This window comes from Haliotis cracherodii, unplaced genomic scaffold (genome assembly GCF_022045235.1).
Source record: "Haliotis cracherodii isolate W230 unplaced genomic scaffold, xgHalCrac1.p SCAF_5, whole genome shotgun sequence".
Taxonomy (NCBI): Eukaryota; Metazoa; Mollusca; class Gastropoda; order Lepetellida; family Haliotidae; genus Haliotis; species Haliotis cracherodii.
The window spans coordinates 15,093,851-15,119,510 of record NW_027266308.1 but is presented as its reverse complement, the minus strand read 5'-3'; the positions used below and the strand labels follow the sequence as shown (position 1 = coordinate 15,119,510).

Genomic DNA, 25,660 nt, shown 5'->3' with positions numbered 1-25,660 from the left:
GGGATTCGAACCCACCATCATAGGTTTCTGTCGCGCACAAAGGACGCAACTCTGCATAGAGAATTGCGGCGCCGTAGACGACTTGGACACCATCGAGTGAACTTCGACTCTCGAGGAGGTGGAGGACGCGGATCGTTACAGTGGATTCATTAGAAAGGAGAAAGCGACCCAAGATTATTTTTTTTCGCCGAGTATCGAAGCAATCCAGGCTAATCCACTTAATACATCTGCATCTTTCCAACAGGCTCACTACGCTGAAAAGCTTCATCGATGGGCTTCTGGCAGGTTGGTTTTCATTTCTCTTGAGCCAGCTTTATATTGAAAACAATTTGCTTGACGTGATACCATTTAATCAAAGTCAACTGCCACGACTGTGCAGCGTACAACAAGGTGTCACGTCCCGCCCCAAGTGAGCCATTTCCCTTCTTCCAATGGAAATAAAATGCAGAGCGCCAGTTTGTAGCTTAACCGGTTGAAAGTTTATTAAGGTCTGAACAATAACATTCAGTGGATCTGTGAATTCATTGCATATCTTTCTGTTTTATGTATTGTAGTGTTTTGATTTGAAGGGGGAAACTATGTTACTGACAAGCTAGTATCCTATCTCAGGGTCAAATGAAGATGACTCCTTGCCTTCGGGGACCTATATTTGTTTCCGGTCTGTTAGTAATTGTCCTGTCATTGCCGAGAGGGCAAGACGGTCCAACGTTTAATCTGACGCAATTATTCTGTGAATACCTGAAGTAAGTCGTGAAAGGAGAAGTATTTCACAAATAACCACTTCAGATTTGATCTGGCTGCGGTAGCCAAATATTTAACCAAAACACACTGCTTAAGAAATACTGCTTACATTCCCAGCTTGTCTGCCAAAGGACACACACAACACACTCCTTACATTCCCAGCTTGTCTGCCACAAGACATTCACAACACGCTGCTTACATCCCCAGTTTGTCTGCCACAAGACATACACAACACACTGCTTACATTGTCAGCTTGTCTGCCACAAGATATACACAACACGCTGCTTTCATTCCCAGCTTGTCTGCCACAAGACATACACAACACACTGCTTACATTCCCAGCTTGTCTGCAACAAGACATTCACAACACGCTGCTTACATCCCCAGCTTGTCTGCCACAAGACATATACAACACACTGCTTACATTGCCAGCTTGTCTGCCACAAGACATACACAACACACTGCTTACATTCCCAGCTTGTCTGCCACAAGACATACACAACACACTGCTTACATTCCCAGCTTGTCTGCCACAAGAAATACACAACACACTGCTTACATTCCCAGCTTGTCTGCCACAAGACATACACAACACACTGCTTACATTGCCAGCTTGTCTGCCACAAGACATACACAACACACTGCTTACATTCCCAGCTTGTCTGCCACAAGACATTCACAACACACTGCTTACATTCCCAGCTTGTCTGCCACAAGACATACACAACACGCTGCTTACATTCCCAGCTTGTCTGCCAGTAGACATACACAACACACTGCTTACATTCCCAGCTTGCCTGCCACAAGACATACACAACACGCTGCTTACATTCCCAGCTTGCCTGCCACAAGACATACACAACACGCTGCTTACATTCCCAGCTTGCCTGCCACAAGACATACACAACACACTGCTTACATTCCAAGCTTGCCTGCCACAAGACATACACAACACGCTGCTTACATTCCCAGCTTGCCTGCCACAAGACATTCACAACACACTGCTTTCATTCCCAGCTTGTCTGCCACTAGACATACACAACACACTGCTCAATCAGACGTTCAGACATTTGAAATCAGCTGAAACATTGTAACGCCATTTGCATCAAGAATATATTTACTCGAGTATTTTAGTGACAACCTGATCATAATGCAAACCGTTTTCAATACGCAGGTATCTATACAGACGCCATCTGTTGCAGGGAGGGAGAGGCGGAGATAGTAATAGTGTGGATCTGCCTTAAAGCGCTGAATGGCGTGCGTCAAGTGCTTGATTGATCCCAATATGGCGACCGCTTGATAAGCTGGAGAGATGACGTTGCGGCCGAGTAATGGAATAGAATCGGCGCCCCGAATGCTTCCAACAAACACCGGTTAAGCGCAGAGATCTACTTGGAGGAAGGCATTTTGATAAATTATTTACTTTCTTCAAACAGTTTTTGACGCTAACAACTTAGGGATTCAAGTAAGAGGATTAAGTGTTTTCAAATGGACTTGTTTTTATAACATTTTCCATCAAATGCTTGAATATAGTAGAAATTAGGGGAATAACCGTTCTTGTTGAAGTAATTTGAAAACAGAAATTTCTTTGGCTCCTTGAAATGAATTAACCAAGATCGCTGGAAAGAAAATCGTCCCAGAGAATGAAGTCAGCACTGACAAGCGAGTGTGATGGAGATTTCATTATCGAATAACCACAGCGCGTTTATCTTAATAATGATACCTTCCCTGCTTAGATAACCGAGGGATACACACTTTCCATATCATTCTGTCCTACGGGTAGAACAACGTCACTGGAATATCACATTTAGCACGTTCACCAGACATTTCTATGGCGTGACTGGTCATATTTCGAGTGTAGAGCGAGGGATGGCATTCTCTTTCAGATGTCTGCGTCCCATTCTATCAGCATATGCTTGAATACCAGTCAACATTTGTTAAGGACCAACATAGTCACTTTCAGTTAAAGGTGTGGTCCTGAGCAAATGTTGAGTAGTATAGTTAGTTTCATGTGTTTAAAGCGGCATGCGAGTGCCACTTTGCCTAACGAGGCTACAGGAAAATAATTCTATATAAAGACATAATAGCACATCGGCCGTTGTTGAATAGTCTTGGACAAAGCAGCGGAAAATAACAGTTCTAAACGTGGAATTCTATATGTGGACAATTACCAAGAACTCTGGCATAACCTGTTCAGTTATACTGTCTACAGAAGCCTGCTGCAACGTCTACTAATGTCTACAGAAGCCTGCTGCAACGTCTACTCGGCTTTAGCGTAAAGGGGTATATCGGGTAGGTGTTTAACATGGCGATAACTGGACATGTCACCACCTGTCAAGTTGTCACGTCAACCCTGGCATGCCCGGTGGAATATTTCTCATTAGACCCGGACCGGATCTGTTCTCGTCCCACTCAATAATTCCTTCCTGGTCGCCAACACAACCAGCAAGTGGCTGTAAATAAGGACTGGATGAACACAAGCGCACTTTGTGTCAAATTGCCAGAAGCTATGTCAAGTGCCAGTGTACTGTAGTTAAACCTGAGATCCATCTGCTTCTCTAAAACGCCGTTGCTAGAACACTTGCCATGTATTTGCAGTGCAGAGTGAACAGCCACTACAAGACACTCAACCATCGCGATAGCTCTCTGGCTGCAGCGACGAGTATTATAGCCACACCAGTGTCTCAGTGGGGTCATTGAGGACATAGATAGCCTGGTTATTTTGCATTGCTACTCGTGACGCTAAGGTAATGTATCAACATATGGTGTTCTACCCAACCTGTAGCTAGAGGAGGCGAGTCATGATTTGGTCGTAATAAGAAGCCAGGGAAATGATTGATTTCTATTATTATAGTCGGCACTGTTAGGGTCAGTCTCTGAGGCCATGTGCTGGAGGGCAATGTCAGGCATCACCTATCAAGGGGTAAAAATCGATCGTGTTGACACATTCAACAATCATATATGAGCCAAACTGACGAGAAAGGGCTCGTTTTAACCATTTGTTTATTAACAGCAGATACAAACACTAACGGATGAGTCGTCAGAGAACAATATAAACAACAATGGGTTATGCTTGTTTAATTACCGAGGAAGCCTTTAAATGTTTTTGTTTTCCAAGCAAATGCTTCACTTGCAGATTGACTAAGTTTTAGGGTGACGGTTTTGGAGCCTGGAGCTTGGCCTTGTCCCTGGGGCCGCCGCAGCCAGACAAATTTTACACCCCAGTTATTAGATGTTGGTTTGATTGTGTTCTACTCGATAAATCTGAGATTAGTTGCTTTGATTTGATTTGGTTAACGGAATAACCCTTAATTTCTGTTTCGGTCACCTCGTGTTTGCTTGCTCCCCTGAGGAAATCGTCCAGATGTGTCAACCGGCAGTCTGATCACTAGCGTACATACATACAGTGATGCAGGGACAAGCCCCATCCTTTAAGATATGAGGAGGACAAAATTTACCCTGGTGGTGACGTGAACCGATCCTTTACGTTAGGATAATCAGATATTGTTCTCTGATGGTGGTGTGAACTGATCCTCTAGGTTAGGATAATCAGACAACGTCCTCTGATAGTTTTGTGACCGGACCCTTCAAGTTGAGATAATCAGATATTGCTATCAAAAGTACTGAACAGTAAACGTACATGGCGTAACACAGGCCAACACAAGGGCACATGTAAAATTCGTTGTGTGAAGCGCAACAATATTTTCTGAATCCACGCTACCACGATCCACTGGCAAATGTCTTAACGTTTCTCTACCATTTGTTTCCATTGAACCTGAATTTCACTTGCTGTTAGCAGCATGGAAACTTTGTTTGTCCACCTTGAACCCGAGGGTATGCATTGAATCACAATACCCTGCTGTACTTTACAACCGTGTCAAGAAATATCAATTCATCTTTTGTCCTGGATTTCAAATTTCCATAAAACCGTACAATGATGGTCCAGCAGAAGTGCCTTCAAATCCCGGTCTCACAGATTAACCATAATCCTTAATATGACCAAAAAAGGACTTTCTTTATATTCCCTGAAAGTACTTGAGACAAGAGGAATTAATATTATGAAGATTCTCAAAAGCTCAAAGGATGTCCTGGACATTTTGCAATCTCAGAAAAGAACAAAGTCCAATTACAATGTATGTGAAAACATTTGACTTTTAAACTGTGTACACCACTAGACCACAAGACAAACTTCAGTGAAAGCTTCATTCCTTGATCCATGTGACATTTGTCACTAAACGTTTTGACCATAGAGCTACTTACATCTCTAGCGTCAAAATTTCAGAATAATTTGTAAAAAATAAAGTGAAGGCACTTGTCACTTGAAATTTACTGAGAAAAGGGACTTCCTCAAGGAAACAACATGTCTTAACTTTTGCAATAGGGCATTTAGGAAAGAAGTAGGATTCCCCGTGGGCTCCTTTGCTCATCTGTTTCTTTATGCACATGAATCAGAATTTCTACTCGGATTGGCAGTCAAAACAAGGGAATTTGACCAAAATGTTTAACTTACGCTTCAGGTATACCGATGATCTGACATCGTTCCACGACCATCAAATAACCACTTCCATTGCTTTCCTGATTTACCCACCTGAACTAGAAATACGTGCGACCAGAGAAACTGCCTCATCTGTTATATATCTAGATATTGAGATGTTCACGTGTGTTTTCAAGTGAACAATTGACTTGCCTTTGCAAGTGTTTTAGAAGACCTGGACTCCCTAATATTTGATGGTGATTCATAAACGCATGCTGATGATAAAGTCGGAATCGTAAATGTAATCTGCTTTTAGCAGAGATTTCTTATGATTAGGAAAAGAGTTTTGTCGCTTTTCATGCTTCAAACGTGCATTGCCTGCTTCCAGTGTGTACTTCCTCTTACAACTGACATCAACACCATTCATACACCTTGCTACTTCTATAGTAAGACCAAATGACATTATGGTCAAATTACATGGCCGTCTTAAACACTCTGGTCATGTATTAGAATGACAAATGTTACTCCATTTATTGCTAATATTTTGTAAACCATGAAGTAATAATATTGTTGAACAACATCTGCCTTTGACTATTTCGACTCTCCTGCACACATCCCTACCTGTATTTACCCTCCCTAATTGAAATCTGAATTTGTGGTACGCTCCATATATCATTGCATAATCAGATGCTGCAATAAAGTGAATCTTTGTTGAATTAAGTCAGATGTTTGCCTTATGCTGGTATAGTATTCACCTGTAATCTGTTGCCAAGGAAACGGCATATTGATACACTTTTGGTGCTTCAAATATGGATATGACGAGATACAGAACAACACTAAGACTGGATATCAGGAAAGCATGACATGCTAATATCAGTAGGGCATGACATACTAATATCAGTAGGGCATGACATACTAATATCAGTAGGGCATGACATACTAATATCAGTTGGGCATGACATACTAATATCAGTAGGGCATGATATTCTAATATAAGTAGGGCATGATATTCTAATATCACCAGAGCATGATATCCTCATGTCATCACTGGTGTCATCACTGGTGTCATCACTGATTTGTGTAATTTCCTCTGCTATTTTGGAATTTGTTTCGTCGGAGAGTCGAGTCTGGTTATTCTCTGGCGTTAGCGTTATATATTTACAGTTCATATTCTCATGCCATATCCAGCATAGCCGTATACAGATATACCCATCACATCCAGTATGCACGCCATGTTAACATACCAATATACACATATAAGAATAACATATCCATATTTACCCATAGTATATGCGATTTGAGTGTATACAGGGCGGTTATAGCAGAGTGATCAATGCATGCGGCGAACAAACTCCTGCGTCAGGTCTCAGTTACAGAACGTGTCGCATCACAGGCAAAGTATCCATTGTTCGGCTTCTGCATCTGTTACAGGGGAGGCTGTGAATAAATGGATTCCCGTTTTCAATCTGTAGTAGTTTCCACATTCAAAGTGCTCCGCCGCTTCCAATACGCTTTTAAATTCTTATATCGACAACCGCTAGACTGGTCTGATATTGTGTCGATTCCGTTGAAAAAACAAGGTACCTGTTTGTTTGTTTGTCTAAAGCCACATTCAGCAATATTCCAGCTGTATGGCGACGCCTTGTATTTAATCGAGTCTGGACCACACCCCAGTGATTAAAATCATGAGCATCGATCTACGCAATTGGGATACGATGACATGCATCCACCCGATGCCGTTAGTCGTTTATCGAAATGAGGACAAATTCTAACGGGGTACATGCCTTGCACAAGCATGCTATATGGGATGTGACTGGAGATACTAGATATGAAGTACGAATTTGAACAAAAACAAATATACTGATGGTAGCGCATCGCGTGATGGGTTCTTGATAGATTCCCGCAGAACAGATTCAATTCTCTCAAAGACCACACGCTACCCCCAGAGGATGACGAAGATTTTTTGTAGGCATTTAGAAGTTGCATATAATTAATAACAATACTCCTTGTGATTGTTATATTACTTGTATTTGATTGGCATAATTATATACTATTAATTGGTGTGTATTGGCGCCTTTTGCTAGATACGATCATTATTATCGTCGTATGGTGGGCGGCCTGTTGCACATGCTGTTTGATGTTCTATCACATTCAGCAACACAACAGCGACATACTCGGTCAAGGGGGCGAACAGAAAGTAAAATGTATGCCACAGATTTCCATCATGCATCCAAAGGTATACTTCCTTTTCAATTCCTTTTGAAATAGAATAGGTCAGTACTGCTTTTGTGGTGTACAACGTTTTTTTATAACATTTTTGCCATACAGAGTAACTTAGAGTATAGTAACTTAACACAGTGTATGGACCTGGGGCGTGGTGATGCGGGGTTGGTCGTAGATGGTAAAAGCTACAGTTTAATTACTTCACGACGACAGTCACACGCTGGGGTTGTCCGGACGCTTATCCTGGTGTGATCGATCTTGTCACTTTCCACACACTGGTCATTGTCAGCTGACCACTACTCAGACATCTCACCGACAAGTCCTTAACATAATTAGATAACTGATCAGTATTAACATCGTTAGTAGGAAAATACTGTCCCATCCCGTGTTGATCTGGAAAATACTGATTAGAGATTTCTAACACGATCTACGTGTCTTGTAAGTTCAAAAGGTTGTATCTTCATGATTTTATCTGGGCCCGAATCAATCAGCATCTACTCTGCTGATGGGGATGCCGATAGAACGATAATGGTTTTTAAAGTAGATCTCCTTGCTCCCATTTGCAGCAGGGACTTGACTTTAACCACTGGGCTACCCGACCACCCATGGCATGGATAACCTACTCAGACATAGTATACTGACTCCAAAGTGACCAGTCATTGTTTTATCCCCGAGAGACATATTAGGTAACAACAAGTACCATCTTTTAACGTACTATGAGGAGCCGGGGATCGAAACCCCCGAACTTCCGCTCTCGGGGAAGACGCTCTGTCCACTAAACCACGGAGACGGTTCTGCTGCAGAAGTTCTGACTGTCTGACAGGACCATCACCAGTATGTTCTACGTTGTGCAAAACCGGCATACAACATAGTGGACTCACCCATATATACTAGGGCGACGGGGTAGCCTCGTGGTTAAAGTTCGCGCTCGTCACGCCGAAGGCCCAGGTACGATTCCCAACGTTTGTACAACCTGTGAAGCCAATTCCTGCTGATATTGCTGGAATAGTGCTGACAAAATACTCACACACTCCTATATACAAAAGACGGCAGGCTAGTTCTACAATTAACCCCGCAGGTGGGAACACGAGGAACCTGAGCAATCATCAACTTAGTAAATGATTTCAAAAAGTGGCTACAGTATCTGCAACAATAGTGTCTTCACCTCTATGTTCTATATTTTGAAAGGTGTGATTTTTCAGTCTCTGAAACAGGTTACTTGGTGCTGTGGGGCCTGGCATTGATTCTTGTCTACGATTCGAAACAAGTCGCCAGATATCAAATGACCGATGTTGTCGGAGAGTGGCTACAGATTGATGAAGGGGAAAATGGCATTGGCATATACTACTTTGTACATGTAACACTTATAGAAGGTTAAGCAATCTTCTTTACATCTTCCGAAAAATCAGGATACCGAAGAAATCTTGATCCAGTGTGGCAAAGCAGAGTGACCAATATGTTTGTATTATGTATGCTATGCACAAGATCTACTGACTGTGTTGTGTGGAGCCAGGAATCCTGCTGCCCGAGTGGTTCAACACACCAGCTATTCAAGGCACACATGACGCGCAGGTCGACGACTGGTCTCACACATGAACGACCCAGTAACACGAACTGGACGAAGATTGTTATCCTAACTCACTTCGCCTAGACACAAAACACCTCCATTGCAGTCTGCTTTCTGAGTATTGATCTTGCTGCACCATCTCGTGTTGACTAAATACATAACTGGGCAGTTGTCGGGAAAGCGTTGTCCAATTGTCATGAATATTTTACGTAAGTAGCTACAAGCACGTGTGCTGAGTTGGAGGGCTAATACAAACTGTCCTAGAGCGGTTGACCATGTGCTCTGCTCCTCCGAAAGCACAATATCAATACTCTAAGGGGTAAATCATATTAGAGAGTGGTCGATAAGGAGTGAGAGTCTTGTCGGGGTCGGAATAGTGACCGCACTGTCCACTGACAACAGCGAAGCACAGTGTCAAGCCGTTGTCATCGCACCGACGCCAGCGTCCGCGTCAAACAACATCCTGCGTCAACATCCACGAAGATGAGGGCTAGGATTCACTTAATATACATTTATTTCCACTCTAGTGAAGTTACCAAGTGTTTAACCTCTTCGATTAATCTGAACTATATTTGTATGGACAACATACCATTCTGTCCATCATAATACCCACATTAGATAATATCCAAAAACGTTAAAATTGGGCTGTGCTATGTATCTAAACATACTATGTACAAATACGCTGCACCAGCGTACACAATTTGGCAATTTATAAAGTAAAAAACTGGTCGAATATACATCCGTCTCCTACACCGAACATAATCGATCCAGCACTCGTGCAGTTACAATATAACCGTTCCGAAAGAATACATTCTCTTCTGCAAATTGAACGAATTTATGAGGTACCCACATCGACATTCTAACATGTCCACCCCAAGAAGCACCCAATATTTCAGGTCCAACGTATTGGCGCAATGTTACACTAGCCAGTCTCTTGAGACCAGCGATAAGTAGTTACATCTTAATCAGTCTGTTCTCTATTACATTATACCTAATGGCACTGATGTTTTCGTGGGCAAATCATATAGTAATGATAATGTTTGATGGCTTAACTGTTCACCAGACAGATTTGAAAGCGACGTTATGCGTTTGCAATTGATTTGGTTCACGTGAGGTTCTAAATGGTTACTCTAAACGAAATAATGACTTGTCCCCATGGTAATGTCCAATAAGAAGTAAATCGTTCCGGAGACTTGCTGGACGTTCTGAAGATTGATTGTTTAGCTCTTTCCTGAAAAGATATTCTGTCAAAAACTACAATGACTGAAAGGCAATTCCGTCTCAAACTACACTGACTGAAAGCATATCCTTTCTTAATTCACGCTGACTGAAAGAATATCCTTTCTTAAACTGCACTGACTGAAAGGATATCCTTTCTTAAACTACACTGATTGAAAGGATATCCTTACTTAAACTACACTGACTGAAAGGATATCCTTTCTTAAACCACGCTGACTGAAAGGATATCCTTTCATAAACCACGCTGACTGAAAGAATATCCTTCCTTAAACTGCACTGATTGAAAGGATATCCTTTCTTAAACTACACTGACTGAAAGGATATCCTTACTTAAACTACACTGACTGAAAGGATATCCTTTCTTAAACTACACTGACTGAAAGGATATCCTCACTTAAAATACAATGACTGAAAGGATATCCTTTCTTAAACTACACTGACTGAAAGGATATTCTTTCTCAAAATACACTGACTGAAAGGATATCCTTTCTTAAACTACAATGACTGAAAGGATATCCTTTCTTAAACTACACTGATTGAAAGGGTATCCTTACTTAAACTACACTGACTGAAAGGATATCCTTTCTTAAACCACGCTGACTGAAAGGATATCCTTTCATAAACCACGCTGACTGAAAGAATATCCTTTCTTAAACTGCACTGATTGAAAGGATATCCTTTCTTAAACTACACTGACCGAAAGGATATCCTTACTTACACTGACTGAAAGGATATCCTTTCTTAAACTACACTGACCGAAAGGATATCCTTACTTACACTGACTGAAAGGATATCCTTACTTAAACTACACTGACTGAAAGGATATCCTTTCTTAAACTACACTGACTGAAAGGATATCCTCACTTAAAATACACTGACTGAAAGGATATCCTTTCTTAAACTACACTGACTGAAAGGATATTCTTTCTCAGACTACACTGAAAGGATATCCTTACTTAAACTACACTGACTGAAAGGATATCCTTTCTTAAACTACACTGACTGAAAGGATATCCTTTCTTAAACTACACTGACTGAAAGGATACTCTTTCTCAAACTACACTGACTGATAGGTTATTATGTGTCAAACACATGTATTGCACTGACCTAGATATATTAGGAGAATATGATACTGGTTAAAATAATTACAAACTTAATATTTTCAGTGCTGTATTAATGCTGTAAAATTGGTTATATATTCACATGTAAAACACCCTTTGTTTCAGCATGGTTTTGGATAAATCTATAGTCTGTTTAACCTAATACCCAGTGTACATTTTTAAAGCAACGTATCGATTAATTGATATATTTGTCAAAATGGTTGGATGAAATATCTTTTCGTTTGTATAGGAATGTAAAATGTAAATATATATATGAGATATATCTTGATTCTGTACATGATTGTAGATTTAGGTGATGTGGGTTTGAGAATAATACTCCAGTACTAAACAGTGAGCATTAATAACATTCTAGTGATTTAACTCAGTTGCTGAGTAATGAATAGTTAGCACTTTGAAATGTATTTGTATATTGTGTGTATCTGAATATAGACAGGTTTCCACAACATCTTTCTTTTCTGTTGTTTCTGACGGCTGCAAAAAAGGCAACATAGCGGTGAAAATTTTATGAAAGGATCACTGAAAATCAGTGATGACACCAGATGTTGGAAGCAACCGACACTCACACAATTTGAAAGACAAAATTGTGACGCCCCACAACAGTTTGTAAACAAACCAGTCAGTCAAGTTATGGGCCAGAACATCTAGTGACATTAACAAAAGGGGGGTGGAGGAAGGGTAATAAATGGGAAGACATCATTCGGTCAAAGACATATGACATCACGTGTTCTTGCAATCTGTTACAGTATGAACTGAAAGCGACATGCTAGACTGTAAACACGCTGTGTTTGTCGGCTCCCCGCTAATATAACACATTATGTTGTGTTATCGCAACCTGTGACATATGCCATAACAATTATATGAGTTCTTTGTCTACCAAATGCATATTGGCTGGCACCACAGTGGGTCCCAGCACAATAGGTCGCTCCTTTGGTAATAGTCTATACCAACATGTTACTTTTGTATATTAGCCACACATAAGTGTTCATCTCATGGAGGACATTGGAATATGGATTGAAATGGGTGGTCTACTATGCCATTACCTGCATCCTTCTAATGTTTATGTGTAGGCTACATGTTAACTTGATACATGTATATTAAAAGACACATCTCGTTATCACCTAAATTGTAACTGAGACGAACATAATAGCAGCTATCAACTTCAAATACCATCGTAAACATGACATGTTAATATCGAACTGACAAATGTTGTTTCTGACGCTTTACAAAAGTCAATATCATACGCATGGTTATAATGGAGTTGACGAAAGATACTTTACGTGCCCAAAGCTATATATTTCGATCGTAAAAATACAAATTGCTCCAGGACTTGCCTTGACTTCCACACAAACAACCGTTTGGGAAAGGACAGAGAGTTCCTGGGGACATGGGGAAGACTGACGGAAAGAATTTATGTTACATGAATAATGAACATGTCACTACGCATCACTTACATGAATAATGAACATGTCACTACACATCACTTATATGAATAATGAACATGTCACTACACATCACTTATATGAATAATGAACATGTCACTACGCATCACTTATATGAATAATGAACATGTCACTACTCATCACTTATATGAATAATGAACGTCTTGATACGCATCACTAATATGAATAATGAACATGTCAATACGCATCACTTATATGAATAATGAACGTCTTCATACGCATCACTTATATGAATAATGAACGTCTTCATACGCATCACTTATATGAATAATGAACGTCTTGATACCCATCACTAACATGAATAATGAACATGTCAATACGCATCACTTATATGAATAATGAACGTCTTGATCCGCATCACTTATATGAATTATGAACGTCTTGATACGCATCACTTACATGAATACTGAACGTCTTGATACGAATCACTTATATAAATAATGAACGTCTTGATACGCATCACTTACATGAATAATGAACGTCTTGATACGCATCACTTAAAAGAATAATAAGCATGTCACTACGCATCTCTTATATGAACAATGAACATCTTGATACGCATCACGTATATGAATAATGAACGTCTTGATACGTATCACTTACATGAAAAATGGACGTCTTGATACGCATCATTTATTTGAATAATGAACACCTAAATACGCAGCTCATTCTATACGTTCACCTGTTTACACAACAAACTTACGCACAATGAACACACAGTTTTAAAAATCAAAATCAACAGATCACATAAAACGTGCAGCCACATCAATAGACAGAGCACTAGCGTTGCAAATAAACATTATATACCACAGGACTAGACGTGATGATACCATGTGTTCGCAAGAAAAATGAACGCATCCTGCCCAAACAGTTATACCCGTCACAAACACACGCAAACGGAAGTCAATTATTCGACTGAAAAAGTACGGGACCACATGATACAATCTCTCTACTGACATCACGAACCACCAGTCATTGTTATTTCAAACATTTAACGCCAAATCAACTGATATACTACGGTAACTAGGGATAACAATACTTTAAAAAATCTGAAGAATATAAATCTAGGATTTAAAACTGACTCTGTAACAAGACAAAGCGGCAGTTCCGTATTAGCTTTCGCATGACAAGGATAAAGTGTGACATAACCCGGCAATTTCGTTATGTGTGAATAATAAACAACATATTTAAGAGATGTTACGACGCAATTACAGCTCAAATTACAAATGAAGTTGGAATTTGATTGCTTGTATTTAAAAGCATAATAGGCCACGCCCACTAATGGACTACTAGTTCCTGAGTTCTGAACGTATCGGTGTCTACAGTTGTGTGTCAATAATTTAAATAAGCAGCCTGTGAAGCTATACTAATAGACGTATTTATTTATAAGAACTGACTGCAATTTGTTTTTGAGTTTATGGAGTTCTGAACGTAAAAATTCTCCTCAGACGATCACAACATATCCATCATATATCTGCTCGTCCAACCACATCACCCCTATCATCAGAGGTCTTCTCTGTCGCCCATTAAAAGAAGGAATCATCTTCAAACACCTCTGCCTTGCATACCAATGTTACTCTCAATCTGCCCCAATATACAATCCGAACACTCTGACCTGAATCCACATATCTGTTCATATCTCTCCAGTTATGGACAAAGAACTTTCTCCCTTTCCACTGAATGGAACAATCTACCCCCAAATCTCTGTGAATGTCCTAACTACTCTACAGCTTTCCACTGAACTCTCGTCTCTTGTCTTTGGGCATAATATTTGAGTATGGATCCTGGCACAGCCAGGCTGGTTAGGCTCATCATCAGTTCAGGGTCCTTGTCCCCTCTACAAGCAGTCCAGAGAGCGAATGGGACTTCTCCCAGGAGTCGCTGACAAGTCGAACCGACCCACAGATTATCGGAGAATGTGAAAACTCCCCACACTTCTGCATTACCCAGATTTTGGAAGGGCTGTATTCCTGGTAGCAAACCCGGGTACTCTCCCAATGTCAGTCAACAGATTGGGAGGTACCAAACCTAATGCACCGAGAACAATGGGGAGTCGAACAGCTCCGTACATGTGGTTCAAGCGTGACATTTTGTAAGGGAGGTCCGCATATTTGCCATGATTTTCTGGATCTTGTCAATCACATCTGTGTTCGAAGGGACAGCGACTTCGATGACATAAATGATTTCACTGGATTTATGAAAAAGAACAAGATCAGGTTTGTTGGCTTGGGTGCGTTAGAGGCACAAACATGGCAAAGACGGTTATAAAAGGATCGAGCCACGTAATCAAGTTGCCAAAGATAGTGTGTTTGAGCCAAAGCAGTGCATCCATTAACAATGTGTTGGACAGTCTTATTAAACCATTGTATAATCTACGTTTCATGTTTACATATTGATTCAAAACCACAGTTTTTCGAGCGGAAAGTAACAGGCCCTGAGCAGCAAACAGAAAGTCTTCTGCTTTCCTTTTGCAAGCAAGCTGACTTCATCCAAGCCAAGGACAACACACTGCAAATACACTCGATGCAATGGTCGTTCAGAGAGCCTTCCCTTGAAAAACCGAGCCTGTGCCGATTTCATAGGGCACTACTTCGTTTGTTTGTTTGTTTGTTTGTTTAATGTCCCACTCAGCAATATTCAAGCTATCTGACGTTGGTCTGTAAATAATCGAGTGAGTCTAGACCAGACATTCCAGTGATTTATATCATGAGCATCGATCCACGCAATTGGGATACGACAGCGTGCATCAACCAGGTCAGCAAGCCTGACCACCCGTTCACGTTAGTCGCCTCTTACGACAAGCATAGTCGCCTTTTACGGCAAGCATGGGATGCTGAAGACCTATTCTACCCCGGATGTTCACGAGTAGGTTCTTCGCTTGGTTGACACTCATTTCCTCCTTCACACCGCTGTTTACATTTAAACATCCATAAACGCCAAACATTGTTGAAGTTAATTCTTAAATATACAAGACACACGAACACTACGTACATTGTCATAACCAGAGTTTAACGTAAATATAACGCGCTCGGATTTAGATGCATTTATTCATGAACAAAGATGAGGATGGAATACTTTTTTAGTATTCATCTGTTATACTTAAAAACAATATTGAAACATGGTGGAGCTGTGGTCGGCAGAATGTAAGCCAACACGGGCCATGTCATGTCTACCATAGGCATGTGCTACTCACAAATCACCAAAGAAGCAAAGCTACGTTCTCTTAACGGCCTCAGTGTTGTGAGCTTGGTGTGAATCCAACTGTTGTTGCACGGGCCATTCAATAAGAAAACATATAATTCAAAATTATTATACAGAGGTTACTCGTCAACATGAAGTGTTTTGCAGTCACTCCCTCGCATCTGGCACCTTGCCAAGGAATACCAGTGCTTCAGCCGATTTGTTACATTCTCTTTTGAACAACATAATTTCAAACAATAAATTTCTCAAAACGGTATTGCATCACGTAATATGAAATTAAACGTGATATTTCCACACAACTCAATTGACAATGTTCGTATGCAAGCAGGTCGGCTGTCACAGTTGCAAGTCAAACAAGTACAAACAAGGTCACGTCAGGTCAAGGTCACGTCAGGTCAAGGTCACGTCAGGTCCTTTTCTTGCATAGTACAAAATGGTACTTATTCAGTCGATATTTCATACGATATTTGAGCTGGTACACCCCTGATGGTTGTTGATTGTTTACCCTACTCCGTTGGTTCTGGCACAAGTTAGAGGTCAGAGGTCAGAGTCAGCAAATATAGCAGGACGCTCGCCGCGTTTTGGTAGCGGTCGACGACCCTGGCCAGTTTCAGTTTCACCGACACAATATCAGTCAGGAAGATTTATTCATTATAGATCATCATTAAGTGTGTGGTCATGTAATCAAACAGAACCATACACAGTAAACTGTTGTATATTCTGGTTATTTGCAATTACAAAGTGTATAGACTATTTCCTCATCGGCGTCATAAAAATACAGGACTGAGCAGGCGTATTAACGTACGGAATTGCGGGAAGGTCGTTCTCCCATAGTTGACAAACTTTGGCACGAGTTTCCACGAACTTAACGCTCTGGCTGTATTTAGATAATTCTAAAATTTTATGAAAAACTACTTTATTCAATGAAGTACAGAAAATATCATTTTTTTACTAATAGGTGAATGATCCGTCTGTTGTCAGCCATGTTAAAGCTCTATCACTGCGGTGCTGTTGTCAGCAATGTTAAAGCTCGATCACGGCGGTGCTGTTGTCAGGAATGTCAAAGCTCTATCACGGCGGTGCTGTTGTCAGCAATGTTAAAGCTATATCACGGCGGGTCTGTTGTCAGCAATGTCAAAGCTCGATCACGGCGGTGCTGTTGTCAGGAATGTCAAAGCTCGATCACGGCGGGTCTGTTGTCAGCAATGTTAAAGCTCTATCACGGCGGTGCTGATGTCAGCAATGTTAAAGCTCTATCACGGCGGTGCTGATGTCAGCAATGTTAAAGCTCTATCACGGCGGTGCTGATGTCAGGAATGTCAAAGCTCTATCACGGCAGTGCTGATGTCAGGAATGTCAAAGCTCTATCACGGCGGTGCTGATGTCAGGAATGTCAAAGCTCTATCACGGCCGGTCTGTTGTCAGCAATGTCAAAGCTCGATCACGGTGGTGCTGTTGTCAGCAATGTCAAAGCTCTATCACGGCGGTGCTGTTGTCAGCAATGTCAAAGCTCTATCACGGCGGGTCTGTTGTCAGCAATGTTAAAGCTCGATCACGGCGGGTCTGTTGTCAGCAATGTCCAAGCTCTATCACAGCGGTGCTGTTGTCAGCAATGTTAAAGCCCTATCACCTCGGTTCTGTTGTCAGCAATGTTAAAGCTCGATCACGGCGGTGCCGTTGTCAGCCATGTTAAAGCTATATCACGATGGTGCTGTTGTCAGCAATGTTGCAGTTATATCACGGCGGTGCTGTTGTCGGCAATGTTACACTTATATCACGGCGTTACTGTTGTCAGGAAAATTAAAGCTCTATCACGGCGGTGCTGATGTCAGCAATGTTAAAGCTCTATCACGATGGTGCTGTTGTCAGCAATGTTAAAGCTCGATCACGCCGGTGCTGATGTCAGCAATGTTAAAGCTCGATCAAGGTGGTGCTGATGTCTGGCATGTCAAAGCTCTATCACGGTGGTGCTGTTGTAAGCAATGTCAAAGCTCGATCACGGCGGAGCTGTTGTCAGCAATGTTAAAGCTCGATCACGGCGGGTCTGTTGTCAGCAATGTCAAAGCTCTATCACGGCGGTGCTGTTGTCAGGAATGTCAAAGCTCTATCACGGCGGAGCTGTTGTCAGCAATGCCAAAGCTCTATCACGGCGGTGCTGTTGTCAGCAATGTCAAAGCTCGATCGCGGCGGTGCTGATGTCAGCAATGTTAAAGCTGTATCACGGCGGGTGTGTTGTCAGCGATGTTAAAGCTTTATCACGGCAGTGCTGATGTCAGGAATGTCAAAGCTCTATCACGGCAGTGCTGATGTCAGGAATGTCAAAGCTCTATCACGGCCGGTCTGTTGTCAGCAATGTCAAAGCTCGATCACGGCGGTGCTGTTGTCAGCAATGTCAAAGCTCTATCACGGCGGTGCTGTTGTCAGCAATGTTAAAGCTCGATCACGGCGGGTCTGTTGTCAGCCATCTTAAAGCTATATCACGATGGTGCTGTTGTCAGCAATGTTGCAGTTATATCACGGCGTTACTGTTGTCAGGAAAATTAAAGCTCTATCATGGCGGTGCTGATGTCAGCAATGTTAAAGCTCTATCACGGCAGTGCTGATGTCAGCAATGTTAAAGCTCGATCACGGCGGTGCTGATGTCAGCAATGTTAAAGCTCTATCACGGTGGTGCTGATGTTAGCAATGTTAAAGCTCTATCACGGCGGTGCTTTGGTCAGCAATGTTAAAGCTATATCACGGCGGTGCTGTTGTCAGCAGTGTTAAAGCTCTATCACGGCGGTGCTGTTGTCAGAAATGTTAAAGCTCTAACACGGAGGTGCTGTTGTCAGCAATGTTACAGTTACATTACGGCGGTGCTGTTGTCAGCAATGTTACAGTTACATTACGGCGGTGCTGTTGTCAGCAATGTTACAGTTACATTACGGCGGTGCTGTTGTCAGGAATGATACAGTTACATTACAGCGGTGCTGTTGTCAGCAATGATACAGTTACATTACGGCGGTGCTGTTGTCAGCAATGTTACAGTTACATTACAGCGGTGCTGTTGTCAGCAATGTTACAGTTACATTACAGCGGGTCTGTTGTCAGGAATGATACAGTTACATTACGGCGGTGCTGTTGTCAGGAATGTTACAGTTACATTACGGCGGTGCTGTTGTCAGGAATGATACAGTTACATTACAGCGGTGCTGTTGTCAGCAATGTTACAGTTACATTACGGCGGTGCTGTTGTCAGCAATGTTACAGTTACATTACAGCGGTGTGGTTGTCAGCAATGTTACAGTTACATTACGGCGGGTCTGTTGTCAGGAATGTTACAGTTACATTACAGCGGTGCTGTTGTCAGGAATGATACAGTTACATTACGGCGGGTCTGTTGTCAGCAATGTTACAGTTACATTACAGCGGTGCTGTTGTCAGGAATGATACAGTTACATTACGGTGGTGCTGTTGTCAGCAATGTTACAGTTACATTACGGCGGTGCTGTTGTCAGCAATGTTACAGTTACATTACGGCGGTGCTGTTGTCAGGAATGTTAAAGTTACATTACGGCGGTGCTGTTGTCAGGAATGATACAGTTACATTACGGCGGTGCTGTTGTCAGCAATGTTACAGTTACATTACGGCCGCACTATTGGGGAAAACCGGCTTGCACACAACGCTATTAAATACTTCAACTGACTTATTATTGATTATAAATATTTGATCCGTCCCATATGATATCCTTAAAAAATTGTTCAAAGATATAATATTAGCATCGCACTGTCAGCGCAAATTAAGGTTACAATCACCAAGCATAGATCCGTCAGGCAGCAGAATATTGAATGTTGTGTGTCAGGGAGATAAGGAGAGTGATCCTCTGAAATGGTATGGTAACTACCAACAGTCGATCACGCCAATATGATAAGGTTTCGGCATATCATTTGCAAGTCTTATGAAGCAAATAGAATATAAACAAGCACGGACATTTGCTGCCATTATATCACTTAGGAGTCTTCGTAACAAGAACAAGATCATTTTACCAATGCACCAATCCCTTGACGTCTCGCTCACTGCAGAAATATTTAGGAGATACTTACTTACTCAGAATTAGTAGATTTCATTGTGTGTGTTTTATAGCTGTTAACGAACAACAAATAGGAGGAACAATCTCATTCGTTTCAACAAGGAAAGAACGTTAATATGTTGCTGCTATGGCAACATACTGTCCTTGGGGACGCGGGAGTACTTATGGACAAAGTGTGGCTTTTATAGCCCGGACTGAAATGACCACCGGGAATAATAAGCAGCGTCTTCATTTCCTGTATGAATTAATCGCGTGTGTCTCTTGACCAAGTTGGATAGTGGTAAGGTATGTAGGAAGTCTGTTTTCTACACGTTGGATAGTGGTCGGGTGGGACGTGAAGGAAGTATGCTGTACACGTTGGATTGTGGTTGGATATGTAGGAAGTCTGTTCAACACGTTGGATAATGGTCAGGCGGGGTATGTAGGAAGTCTGTTGTACAAGTTGAATAGTGGTAGTGTATGTAGGGTGTATGATGTGCAAGTTGGATAGTGGCAGGGTATGTAGGGTGTATGATGTACAAGTTGGATAGTGGCAGGGCATGTAGGGTGTATGTTGTACAAGTTGGATAGTGGCAGGGCATGTAGGGTGTATGTTGTACAAGTCGGATAGTGGCAGGGCATGTAGGGTGTATGTTGTGCAAGTTGGATAGTGGCAGGGCATGTAGGGTGTATGTTGTACAAGTCGGATAGTGGCAGGGCATGTAGGGTGTATGATGTACAAGTTGGATAGTGGCAGGGCATGTAGGGTGTATGATGTGCAAGTTGGATAGTGGCAGGGCATGTAGGGTGTATGTTGTGCAAGTTGGATAGCGGTAGGGTAGAGCACGTAGGAAGTCTGTTGTACAAGTTGAATAGTGGCAAGGTGGAGTATGAAGGCGGTTTGTTGTACAAGCTGGATAGTGGCAGTGTATGTAGGGTGTATGTTGTGCAAGTTGGATAGCGGTAACGTATGTAGGGTGTGTGATGTACAAGTTGGATAGTGACAGGGCATGTAGGGTGTATGTTGTGCAAGTTGGATAGCGGTAGGGTAGAGCACGTAGGAAGTCTGCTGTACAAGTTGAATAGTGGCAGGGTGGAGTATGAAGGCGGTTTGTTGTACAATGGGACATGAAGGAAGTATGCTGTAACACGTTGGATTGTGGTCGGATATGTAGGAAGTCTGTTTAACACGTTGGATAATGGTCAGGCGGGGTATGTAGGAAGTCTGTTGTACAAGTTGGATAGCGGTAACGTATGTAGGGTGTATGATGTACAAGTTGGATAGTGGCAGGGCATGTAGGGTGTATGTTGTACAAGTCGGATAGTGGCAGGGCATGTAAGGTGTATGTTGTGCAAGTTGGATAGTGGCAGGGCATGTAGGGTGTATGTTGTACAAGTCGGATAGTGGCAGGGCATGTAGGGTGTATGTTGTACAAGTTGGATAGTGGCAGGGCATGTAGGGTGTATGATGTGCAAGTTGGATAGTGGCAGGGCATGTAGGGTGTATGTTCTACAAGTTGGATAGTGGCAGGGCATGTAGGGTGTATGTTGTACAAGTCGGATAGTGGCAGGGCATATAGGGTGTATGATGTACAAGTTGGATAGTGGCAGGGCATGTAGGGTGTATGATGTGCAAGTTGGATAGTGGCAGGGCATGTAGGGTGTATGTTGTACAAGTCGGATAGTGGCAGGGCATGTAGGGTGTATGTTGTACAAGTTGGATAGTGGCAGGGCATGTAAGGTGTATGTTGTGCAAGTTGGATAGTGGCAGGGCATGTAGGGTGTATGTTCTACAAGTTGGATAGTGGCAGGGCATGTAGGGTGTATGTTGTACAAGTCGGATAGTGGCAGGGCATGTAGGGTGTATGATGTACAAGTTGGATAGTGGCAGGGCATGTAGGGTGTATGATGTGCAAGTTGGATAGTGGCAGGGCATGTAGGGTGTGTGTTCTACAAGTTGGATAGTGGCAGGGCATGTAGGGTGTATGTTGTGCAAGTTGGATAGCGGTAGGGTAGAGCACGTAGGAAGTCTGTTGTACAAGTTGAATAGTGGCAGGGTGGAGTATGAAGGCGGTTTGTTGTACAAGCTGGATAGTGGCAGTGTATGTAGGGTGTATGTTGTGCAAGTTGGATAGCGGTAACGTATGTAGGGTGTGTGATGTACAAGTTGGATAGTGACAGGGCATGTAGGGTGTATGTTGTGCAAGTTGGATAGCGGTAGGGTAGAGCACGTAGGAAGTCTGTTGTACAAGTTGAATAGTGGCAGGGTGGAGTATGAAGGCGGTTTGTTGTACAATGGGACATGAAGGAAGTATGCTGTAACACGTTGGATTGTGGTCGGATATGTAGGAAGTCTGTTCAACACGTTGGATAATGGTCAGGCGGGGTATGTAGGAAGTCTGTTGTACAAGTTGAATAGTGGTAGTGTATGTAGAGTGTATGTTATGCAAGTTGGATAGCGGTAACGTATGTAGGGTGTATGATGTACAGGTTGAATAGTGGCAGGGCATGTAGGGTGTATGTTGTGCAAATTGGATAGCGGTAACGTATGTAGGGTGTATGATGTACAAGCTGGATAGTGGCAGGGCATGTAGGGTGTATGTTGTACAAGTTGGATAGTGACAGGGCATGTAGGGTGTATGTTATGCAAGTTGGATAGCGGTAACGTATGTAGGGTGTATGATGTACAAGTTGAATAGGGACAGGGCATGTAGGGTGTATGTTGTACAAATTGGATAGCGGTAACGTATGTAGGGTGTATGATGTACAAGTTGGATTGTGGCAGGGCTTGTAGGGTGTATGTTGTGCAAGTTTGTTAGTGGCAGGGCATGTAGGGTGTATGTTGTACAAGTTGGATAGCGGTAGGGTATGTAGGGTGTATGTTGTACAAGTTGGATAGTGGCAGGGTATGTAGGGTTATGTTGTCCAAGTTGGATAGCGGTAGAGTATGTAGGGTGTATGTTGTACAAGTTGGATAGTGGCAGGGCATGTAGGAGGTCTGTTGTACACGTTTGGTAGGACAGAGTATGTAGAGGGTATGATACGCAGTGGTGTAGTGTGTCAGTGGTAAATGTGTGTATTTGTCATCCGAGTATACCATTGGCAAAGGTATATATTTCTTATACAAGTATGTATGTGTATCTGAGAATATGTATGCCAAATATCTATATATAACGAAATTACCATAGTATATGTAGCAGATGTGACATTGGCACTGTGACATTGGCACTGCAGTATCGGCAGCAGCTGTGATTGGGTCACTTTGTCTTCAGTGGTCTTTGTGGTGAGAGAAAAGTTCAATACGCATCTACATTGTCATTGTAGTCGGGCGTACTCCGTGACAGCAATCAGAGATGCAGGGGCGAGTCTAGGAATTTGGAAAGGTGGGGGTAGATTGGTTGGTTGTTTGGTGGTGCACATGGTAGCCTAAGCATTCAGATAACACCCGTCATTGGGTGTGTGTGCGTGAGATATATAACGGAAAATCAATATTATTTAACTTTCTAGTCTTACCTATGGTTGAGACGACTGTGCCAACGAAATAGAAAGCCCCTGGGAAGTCCCAGCGAGGACGCTTGTCCCCAACTATACCAGCGGTCTCCGCCCTTCCATGCAGATCCAGGAGTGCCTGTAGTCGGGACCGGTTTACTTCGGGGTACTGGCTCAAGAAGGTATCCACAGCATCCTGGTAGTGCTTTCTCTCCTTGGTCTCGTTCTCTGCCTCCAACAACATGAATATCCCAGCACCCGCCAACATGTAAATACCCATCACTATGAACAGCAGGACAAAACGGGCGTTGTCTTCTCGGAGGTGGAGGAGAGCGCAGCACCCCCTTCTCCCTGGCCGGCTCATCCTGCCTCAACCCCGGACTGATACCCACTCCACCCCCACAGGTGCTGACTCACACCCTGGATCTCACCACGGGGGATGACGTCACACGGTCGTGATGTCAACACAAACAAACATAGGTGTCAGAAGATCAACATTTGATGATAGCTGTGTTGTCAGGTAGAATATATTAGCCTTGTCCATCGCATCACAACTGAATGTAGTGACCCAGGCCATGTCAACTAGTCCTTGTCCACATTGCATTAGTACTCTCAGAAGCAATAGTGTCGATTGTTTAGTACACCGCATAGAATGACTATAGGGTCGAGTTCATTAAGACATGTCAGATGTCCGGTTAAACCTTACCCTGTTGAAGGCAAACACGTACTCCAGTTGGCACCGTTACCTGTGAAACACCCGTTTCTCATCCTGACCCGCTTCCAGAACGTCACTGCCCTAATCACGTCATGGACCTCTCAAGAGACTGTCAAACTCCCCCTCTCAATTATCCCCGTCTCCGTATATTTCATCTTCTCTGGTCCTCTGCTTCTCCTCATGACAATTCCTCGGCGTATCACTGATGGACATTTGCCTTAGCCGTCTCTCTATCACACTGACGACAAGTTTTACTTGCGTTCGAGATATGCCTGAGCCAGCAACAGATCCCGACTTTATGACTCGGCATCGCCCGGGTTCTGTCAGTTGTCACTACACAGGGACTCGATACGTACAACTGTGCATTATCGTCAATATCTGGCAGGCTGAGCGAGTGAAGCAGCATCGCCTGGCATCAGGCTCACTGGCGGCCTGCCTGACTGACTGCCTGATCAACGGCACACAGCAACATGTGCGACAATAACTCCCATCATTGAACACCGGCTACTTTTGGTGTCGGCGCAGGGCATGTAATTACGCAAACATTGCCATGGGATGAATACAATCAAAATATAAACATTTGATGGCCGTCACAGCAGATGCGCGTTATCCGTGAGGAGCAGTGCCACCCAGGGCACAAAGGGTCAATGCTAATGTGATAATCTCACAGAAAAACAAATTACACTATGCTGTTAATGCTGGGATTTGCAATTGTAAAGCGCAAGATAGATAACTAAATTGAACAGATGGATGGATGAGTGGGCTGATGGATGGATGGATTGGTGGGTGGGTTGACGATAGATAGATAGATATATAGATTGCTAACCTGTCCTAAACATTGCTGGAATGGCCATATGTTTGTCAGGAATTGTCAGGAATCTTGATTGGAAATGAAAAGAAGGCTGTGCAAGTGAGAGACTCCCTGTTAGTCACACTGACTTTCTGCCGTATGAAGCTGCATGATTCAACCTAATCAGAGAAAGGATCAGAAAAATGTCCAGGCCGTAAACACAAAGTGCACAGCCCGTACAAAACTATCACGGACTTAAGAAAAGACTTCAAATTTTTTTTTTCGTTTATGGAAATGTATCCGTAAAAACCAATCTCATTAAACACAGATCTTAGTTCTCGCTATCGCTAAACAAAGACCTGAGGAAATCCCAATACAGGCCACGTCAGAACGACCTTTCATCCGACCAATCAGGCTGTCGCTTACCAGATCAGGGAAGTGGCAGTCGAAATGTGTTTTCATTTCATGCAGCCTCGAAAAGGTTAACACGGGATATTTTGAACGGCAGTTACGGGCTGCACGACTGATTCCGTCAAAATCGTCGTCTATCTCTGGCTCCAATAGGATACTCATTTGACCGGAAGAGACTTT

At 42.6% G+C, this 25,660-nt stretch overlaps 1 protein-coding gene across 1 annotated transcript in view; it reads right to left on the bottom strand.

The window, feature by feature from the left end:
- LOC139443971 (potassium channel subfamily K member 12-like) overlaps positions 1-24,624 on the bottom strand; it is a 59,660-nt gene extending 35,036 nt beyond the window's left edge. The window contains exon 1 of the mRNA XM_071224860.1: positions 23,589-24,624. Within this exon, the coding sequence (XP_071080961.1) occupies positions 23,589-23,928 (340 nt within the window). The 5' untranslated portion in view covers positions 23,929-24,624. The remainder of the gene's footprint in view (positions 1-23,588) is intronic.
- Positions 24,625-25,660: the final 1,036 nt, after the last annotated feature.